Below are 9,030 nucleotides of genomic sequence, written 5' to 3' on the forward strand. Positions count from 1 at the left end.
CTGGGGAATCCTACGAAGATACCCCACCTACGCCAACCTCATCAACTTCAAACAGGCAAAAGCCAGAGCCCGATTTATTCGAAGACAGGCAGAAAAGGATTCATGGCAAAAATACATATCATCAATTAACAGTTCAGTGACATCTAATCACATCTGGGACCAGGTAAGGAAGTTCAAGGGAGAGTACTCCTCCTACACAATACCACTGCTTAGAAGTCCAGACACACAATCAACACTAGAAGACCAGGCCAACCTATTAGGAGCACACTTTTATAAGGTATCATGCTCAGCAAATTACACCAATACATTCCTGAAATATAAAGAAAATGCAGAAAGACAAAGATTGCCTACTAGCAGTACCTCAAATGAATGTTACACCCTTCCGCTTACGCTGCACGAATTGAACAGGGTACTTTCTGCCGGTAAAAAAATGGCAACAGGGTCTGACCAGATACACTACACAATGTCGGCACACCTATCTCAAGCATCCGCGAAGGCACTTCTCCAATTCAACAAAATATGGGACTCTGGCATAATGCCTGAAGATTGGAAAAAAGCCATAGTCATACCATTCCTAAAACCTGGTAAACCCCCAACAACCCCAAGTAGCTATAGACCCATTGCATTAACAAGTTGCCTCGCAAAAACTTACGATAGCATCATAAATATTAGACTTACCTTCACTCTGGAATCGGAGCTCCTAATAGACGCACACCAGTGCGGATATAAAAAGGGCTGTTCCACCACTAATCACATTGTCAGGCTGGAACAAGAAGTACGACAAGCATTTCTACACAAACAGTTCTGTCTCTCGGTCTTCTTTGACTTAGAGAAAGCATATGACACAACTTGGAGATATGGAATTCTCAGAGATCTAGCTAACTTAGGGGTTCGCGGAAGAATGCTGAACTGCTTACACGATATTTTATCGAATAGAACTTTTCAAGTACGTTTGGGTACGGTACTGTCACGAATATTTGTCCAAGAAAATGGTGTACCACAGGGCTGCGTTTTGAGCACCACCCTGTTTATAGTGAAAATGAACTCCATCAACAGGGCTATACCCCGTACAGTCATGCACTCCATCTATGTTGATGATCTGCAAATTGCATGCCGAGCCTCCAGCCTATCATCCTGCGAAAGGCAACTCCAAATTACAATAAATCGGCTTACGAAATGGGCCGACCAAAATGGTTTCCGCTTTTCAGCCCAAAAAACCACAGCTGTTCTCTTTACGCAAAAGAGAGGATTGTTCCCTGAACCCGCGCTCAAACTATACAACATCAACATGCCGGTGAAACAAGAACACAAATTTCTAGGAATCACATTCGACCGAAAACTAAGCTTTCTGCCACACATAAATGCACTGAAAACTAAGGCAAACAGAGCACTCAATGTGCTCAAAGTACTCTCCCATAAACACTGGGGTTCCGATCGACTCTGCCTTATACGTATTTACCGATCCCTTGTACGCAGCATTTTAGACTACGGATGCATAGTCTACGACTCGGCGCGTAACTCATACATCCGCCGTCTTGACCCTATACACAACCTCGGCCTTCGTCTGTCAAGTGGTGCTTACAGAACATCACCTGTGCAAAGTCTATACGTAGAATACAATGAGCCCCCTCTATGTGATCGAAGAGCATTACTAACCTTGTCATATGTTTTAAGAATAAGGTCGTCACCTGAACACATCTGCTATGAAATTGCCGCAAAATGTGACTCGCGCTCACACTACCTCAACAAACCGAACCTAATCAAACCACTTGTCCTACGTTTCGAGGAATACTGCCGCTTTTATACCATCCCTGATGGATCACTAGATGTCGCTATTAAACCACCAAGACTGCCGCCATGGTTTGACCTGTCACAGCTATGCGAATTTTCGCTAAGCCGTTTCAACAAAAAAAGCACCCCACTAGAACACATAATCCAAGAATTTTTACACTTCAGCACGAATATAGGGATTACGAAGAATTTCACACAGATGGCTCAAAAACGGAGGACCACGTGGGTATTGGGATTGTGACGACGAAAAGCGCAATTTCTGTGAAAGTACCTCGTAGTTTTTCTATTTTTTCAGCTGAAGCTTATGCCTTGAGTGAAGCAGTTCGGAAAATCATCGCTGAAAAATACAAGAAAGCAATCATATACACCGACTCACTAAGCACACTAAAAGCACTACATATAAAATCCGAATGTGAGCCTATAGTAGGCGACATTCTAAACATGGTATACTTAAACAGCCAGGCAACCTGCATCCGTTTCTGCTGGGTCCCAAGTCATGTTGGGATACCCGGAAACGAAAAAGCAGACAAGTATGCTTCCCAGGCAGCCCATCAAACAGTAACAAAAGTAAAAGTTCCCCTTAAAGATATCCAGAGAACAATTCGCCTGGCCCTACTAGCAAAATGGCAAAAGCAATGGGACACCTGCACGAACAAAAAGCTCCACCTGGTGAAACCTACACTCGGGGAATGGAAGACCTGCCGTCACCAGCAACGGTTTATTGAAGTTGTATTATGCCGACTTCACATTGGACACACACACCTGACACACAACTTCTTACTCGCAAAGGAAGAACAACCAACGTGTGAAAAATGCCAAGAAGCGTTAACACTTATGCACATCCTAATCACATGCCCTATCATTGAAACACAGAGACAAAAACATTTCAGCAAGCTATACAAACAACACGTACCTTTACACCCTGCTTTGTTCCTAGGAGATGACCCTCTAGTACCTCTGCCTGACTTGCTAAAGTTTCTGAAAGAATGTAACCTGTTAAATAAGCTTTAAAATCTCATCTTTTTAGTGTCCATTTCTGAAAGTCTTGTGTCTGGCGCAGCATAGCCTTAGCTGCTTTTGCGCCATAAAAAACCAAATTAACCTAACCTAACAACCCTCAGACGAACGGCCTGACTGAGCGGTTTAATCGGAGCCTGTGTGACTTGCTCGCGACGCATGTGGCATCTGACCAAACGAACTGGGACCTGGTTCTTCCGTTTGCGACCTACGCGTACAACACCGCTACCCAAGTCACCACCGGCTTTTCCCCATTCTACCTTCTATACGGACGTCAACCATCACACACAAATGACACTTTGCTGCCATACGCACCAGATGTATCTGAGTGCACGACCGTGTCTGAAGCCGTCCGTCACGTCGAAGAATACCGCCAACTAGCGAAGCAGTTTACTGCGGCTGACCAGCAATGCCAGAAAAAGGCCCGTGATGACGACCACCCTCCTGCCGCAAAGTTCGCCCCTGGAACCCTTGTATGGCTGCATGTACCACCCTGTGCACCTGGTTTGTCTACCAAGCTACTTTCAAATTACCATGGTCCATACCGCGTGGTAGAGCGCACATCGCCCGTCAATTACGCCATTGAACCGCTTACGCCACTCGGTGACTATCGTCGGCGTGAACACGATATTGTTCACGTGGACCGCTTGAAGCCGTACTTCGACCCGCTCGTTCCCACCTGTTAGATCGCCAGGATGGCTTCATCTTTCTCGACTGGGGCAATTATGATGAAGGAATGATGACAACAACAGGGAACAACAAGCATCATCGCAGAGTAAGGCTCCACGAGATCGGCGCTCGAGCTCCTCCATCTTTCTCGTCCTGTCGCTATCTCGAATCTTCCACCTGCCCGTTTGGTTCGCCCAATAAACCTCTTAACATTAGAAACAGTCGCAAGAGAGTGAGGCAGAGCTACTCGTGGCGTCAGAACAACGTCCAAGGAGGGGGTAATCAAGTAGTCACCATCACGTGCCGGTGGGTCTGCGTTAAATAAGACTTAAGTTACGGTACCTGGGCGCAAGCGAACAAACTGGACGACACATAAACGTGGTGGCAACGGGATAGGGAGGTCAGGTATAGCAGGAAGCTCTAACTGTAACAAACCATAAGAACAGTCGATCAGGCCAGAATGCGTGCCCAAAAAGTCGTGGCTGAGGATTAAGTCATGAGGGCACTCGTCCAGAACAGCAAAAAGGACTGAAGTCTTGTGGTCATCGAAGCTCACACGCTCAGAACACATTCCTAAGACGGTGGGTGTACGGCCATCGGCTACGCGACCAACAGGTGATGAGGCGGGTGTAACGATTTTACAAAGACTGCGAGAAAGGTGAGCGCTCATGACTGATAATGGGGCACCTGTGTCAATGAGCGTTGAAACAGGCATGCCATCTACGTCAACATCCAAAAGGTTTCGCCGAGTTGCCAGAGTTAACAGAGGATTTCTGGGTCGATAGGTCAATGCAGCATCACCTCTGGGAGCTGTACTGGTCAGTTTTCCGAAAAGGGATGGCGCGGGAAAGGTGAAGGGGAGCGACGGGGCATAGGTGACCGAGAACGTCGCTCGGTCTGGGGGGACGGCAAGCGGTTGTAACGTGAGGTCAATGTTCGGGCATTAGGGTTCAGTGGGTCCTCATGGCTGTGAAAAGGGGAGGATCTGGTGTCGCCTGGATGGACGATGAACCAGGGGACGATGGCCGATGGCAGCGACAATTGCGGGAAATGTAGCCGACGCCATTGCAGTTGAAACATACCGGCCTGTCATCACGCGTACGCCACTGGTTCGGATCACAGTATTTGGAATACATCTGTTGTGGCCGGTAGTATGAAGCAGGGCTGACTGCGGGATGACTTGGAGCACATACTGGCAGGATGCTTGCATTTGCCAGTTCTTCGCGCACGACTGCCTGGATTAGTGACACTGTCAGGCAGGCATCCTCGTGAAAATGAGCCTGGGGAGCAGATGGACTTGCTGCCTCGATTTCTCGGCGCACAAGACGCAGAAAGTTTTCAGTACTGGGTGGCGGCTGAACCTGGACGTCTTCGCACGACGATGTGGCGGCAGTGTTAGGGAGCCGAACAAATTGCTGCGTGACTAGTCGGCTCTTTGCTTCTTCGAACCGCCGGCACTCCGTAATAATATCGTCAGTGGTGGAGCAGTCTTTATACACAAGCAAGTGAAAGGTGTCGTCAGTGATGCCTTTGAGAATGTGGCTGACTTTGTCGGCTTCGGGCATTTGGCTATGAACTTGTTAGCACAAGGCTAAGACATCTTGTATGTACACCGTGCACGGCTCCGTCGAGGTTTGGGCCCGGCACAAGAGTTCCTTGTGAGCGGCTCGTAGGAGTGTAATGGGCTTTCTGAAAAGGTCTTTCATTTTTTGTTTGCATACGTCCCAGCTGGTCAGCTCCTCCTCGTGCGTGTCGAACCACACACTGGCCGTACCCCTGAGGTAGTAGCTGACATTTGCGAGCATCAAAGTGGATCCCAGCGATTGGTCTTGCTGGGGTGCTCGTAGTCGGCCAGCCACTTCTCCACATGCACATTATCAGTTCGCAAAAGAGGCCAGAGTCTCGGAGAGTGGGTCGCAACAACATGGCTTGGTGAATTCGGCATAGCGGGGGCTGGATTGACGCATTGTCTGTCGACATGATGATCTGTCCAAGAAGACACCCGCTGCGAAGTTCCGTCTTGCGTGAAGTGGGTACCCCGCACCTTCCACCAATGATGTTATGGGGGGATGACAGAAAAGGGCGCATTTACAATATTTACAGTCCACAGTAGTGCGGGCAAAAACAACCAAGATGGCTTGCTTGCTTGCTTGTTCCTTTCTTTTGTGGCTCTCACCCACTAAGGGGGATTGGCCAAGAAGCCGGTGGTTAATGCAAGTCAATACCTTTAGGTTTTCTAGACTAGGGGAATATGATTACTGTGTTTTGACTGTAAAATTACTTTGGCGCAATGTAAAAAAATATGGCGAGAGCAGGCACTACCCAGTCCTTTTCTTCTTCGTCCTCTAGGTGAGCGGCACATAACAATATGATGCTACTATGCTACTATGGCCCTGAGAAGCAAAAAATTAAAATATGTGCGGTTTTTGTTTCTTTTTGTCAGCACCCTCTCCTTTAGTATTTTTGAGATCCCTAGGTTGGCAGGTACCTGTTTATTACACTATAGGCGGTTTAGCCTGAGCCTACCAGTCTCCGGCAGCTTTGTGCAATGACCGGAAAACCACTCATGGAAACTTCCGGTTAAGCTTGTTTCTGCATGGTTTTAGTTCTTTTTGCTGGCTGCGTCTGCATGTTCCCCTTTTTGCTGGCCGCGTCTGCGTGTGTTCCGATGTTTTATGCAGATAAAATTATTCCGATGAAGCGCCCGCAACTAGGGCACAGCTGTGTCAAGACAGGAGGCAGTCTGCAAGCCTGAACTAATTTTATATGCTAGTTAAACCGTTCTGTTTTTCGACCGATGACGTTCGAAAGAGCGCCTGCATTCAGCGATCACGCGAGAAAACTGTATTCCCACCAAGAACGCGTAGGTTTGTTCTGCCCACTTCATTAAAGGCAATGTAAAGCTCAGCGCAGACTTGTGGCACAGAGGCGATAGATACTTAGACGTTAGACTAGTCGTAGGCCCCCAGTTACCGGAAACACATCAGGCGCTGTCGCATTCCACCCGTGGTAGATGAGTGTCCTGACGCCTGACATCGGTGGCAAAACGTGGAAGATAACACTGAAAATCCGTCGCAAAGGTATTTCTTTTACAGTTTGAGCAACATCAATGATGTGTACTGTCCGATGGAACAATGGGCACAAAGTAGCCGCGCTCAACATGAATCGCTGCACAGTGAGCGTCATGGTGTTCACGTTTCGTTGTCGTTTCATTTGATTTTTTTGCAAGCGACGCCGGCGAGTGGGCTCACATATGTTCGAGCAAATTACTTATCGCCTGTCTTTCTGCCGTTACTGAAAAACGCCGCATTAAAGCTAATTTATCTTTCGGTGTGAACATGGACTGTAGGTTTAGGTGGGTTCAACTTGAAAGTTTGATTAATGAATAGTTTACACGTGAGGAAACCATAATAGTCTGCGTGACTCAGCCGCAGTTTACGTCATCACATAATCAGTACATTTTATATTTTTTCGGTCACACAAACACTTCGGATCGCGAGCGATTCTGATCGCCCCTGATCTCTATAATAAGTGCCCGGTGTGACACAGGCGCAGAAATAAGCGTTTTACCCGTGGTTGTGTGTTAGACAAAAACACCTATAAGTTCGTGGTTCGACAGAAGTCAGGTTTCCAGTTCTAGTCGAAAAGCTGAATTGAACAACTTCACTGTGGATCAGGCAACTCTGCTTCCGCATGTAGACGATGTTGGTGTGCTTTGCAGACACGAACAGGGAGGAGACAGGTGTGCGCTGTCGAATCTCTGACCGCGTCTTCAAAGCGCATACACATCGTCAACATGCAGAACTAACTGGCCCAATTAAGTTCGCTGACAAACTTTACTGCAGTTGATGCATTTTCTGTTTCTATAGTCGCGGCCACTGTCAGAAGTAACGCGGAGCAGGGAGCCGCGTTCATCGGAACGCCACGACGAATATTTTGCGTGGCACCCGTCAGCCACGTGAGTCGTGTTACCTGCAGCAGTGGCCGCGCCTGTACCTCCCGTGCGCTTCGAACCCCTTCATGTAGCTGCTAGACCTTGCTCCAAACACTTCATAAGGAATGCGCCAGAATTAATAGAGCAGCAAATTCAAACACACCACGAAAACACCACCGTGACCATTGAAAAAGCATTACCGGAAGTGCCGCACCGAAGTCTGTTAGGGTAGGCCGTTCGGCGCGAGCCAGTTTGTTTACAAACACCGAAACCATCTATACCATATATTTCCACATGTTTAGCAAGCCTCTGCATGTAATTCTTTTTATATTCATTGTATTCTCTAGTTCCACAATTTTTTTTTATTATTATTTGTGTGTGTGTGTGTGTTATCTAAGCACTGCTTCCAAATGCTTTGTTGATGTTCTGTGTAGATTTGCTGTATATTCTTTGTGAGTTTGCTTTTGTGGATATATCTATGGACTACTGTGCATAGAAGCCTTGTTTAAAATTAATCTTGAACAAATGGATCAGTTGTTGTTGTCTGCACTTCAACACTTTCAGGCAAAGTGCATGGAGGTGAAGATAGTGTGGATGTCCAACCTGGATTGAGCGATGAGGAAGATTCTGAAGAGGAACACCCAATGGATGATGAAGGTACTGCGTTAGCATATCGTTACTCCTACAACCTTCTCAGAATACTTGTCAAAAAGAACGCTTGCTTAGTGAGCTTCTTGAAAAGCTGAAATTACCACGAAGGGGTTGATATCTTTGTTGCAGGAAGTGCTATAAGGTGATTACATGAGACCAATTACAGTAGACTCTCAGTGAACGAAAATCTGTTAAACAAAACAGCTGCTTAAAACTGCCTCTGATTTAACTAGTTTCGCACTTGTATTCTGAACCCCATTCATTTGTGAGTAAACGGAACTCCTGTTAAGTAGAATGTATTTTCCCGGTCCCTACAGGTTCCATACTGTAGTTCAGCTGAAGGTCGCAACCAGGGGTGGGCTGAGTGTGCAAGTGTAGTTCTTGCTGGCAAGATTAAACATTTCTTCTTTTCCTTTATTCAGACGACGAAAAGGAAGAACTCGAGTCATTCAGGACCTGGCTTGAAAGGGAGAAAACGAAGCGTGCAAAGAAGTACCAAGCACAAGCTGATGAAAAAACATGATTGACCGCACGAGGGACAAAGACCAAATGCTACAATGTACAGTACATAAATAATGTTGGTAACTAAAATTATTTCAGCCTGTCATATTTTCTTGATTCTATGCTGGTAGCTGTCAAGGATCTGCACTGCATGCAATTTTTTGGCAGAGCATAAAAGACTGCGAAACAGCACTGTCCCAGCTTTTCTTACTTACTTGACCTTTTTTTATTGCTGTGATGCATAATATATGTTCATACTACAGTTAATCCTGGATATAAATAAATTGACGAATTCCCAGAAAAATTTGTTGTGAAGAGGATTTTGTTATATGCAAGTTCGGTGTGAAAATTTGAAAAATAGATGCACAAATAAAACAAAGAAAGGAACGGAAAGCATAGCTAACCCAAAAAACACTTCAGTGAGGAACTGCGTGATTATTGTGAGAGAAATTGTAGGACACTCTCAA

At 46.3% G+C, this 9,030-nt stretch overlaps 1 protein-coding gene across 3 annotated transcripts in view; it reads left to right on the top strand.

Moving 5' to 3' along the window:
* LOC119175033 (GPN-loop GTPase 1) overlaps window positions 1-8,752 on the top strand; it is a 76,727-nt gene extending 67,975 nt beyond the window's left edge. For all 3 annotated transcript variants that reach the window (XM_075889470.1, XM_075889469.1, XM_037426211.2), the window contains 2 exons: window positions 7,976-8,068; window positions 8,485-8,752. In XM_075889470.1, the coding sequence (XP_075745585.1) occupies window positions 7,976-8,068; window positions 8,485-8,585 (194 nt within the window). In that variant the 3' untranslated portion in view covers window positions 8,586-8,752. The remainder of the gene's footprint in view (window positions 1-7,975; window positions 8,069-8,484) is intronic.
* The last annotated feature ends 278 nt before the right edge of the window (window positions 8,753-9,030 follow it).

The sequence above is a fragment of the Rhipicephalus microplus genome, chromosome 3, assembly GCF_043290135.1.
Source record: "Rhipicephalus microplus isolate Deutch F79 chromosome 3, USDA_Rmic, whole genome shotgun sequence".
NCBI classification, from domain to species: Eukaryota; Metazoa; Arthropoda; class Arachnida; order Ixodida; family Ixodidae; genus Rhipicephalus; species Rhipicephalus microplus.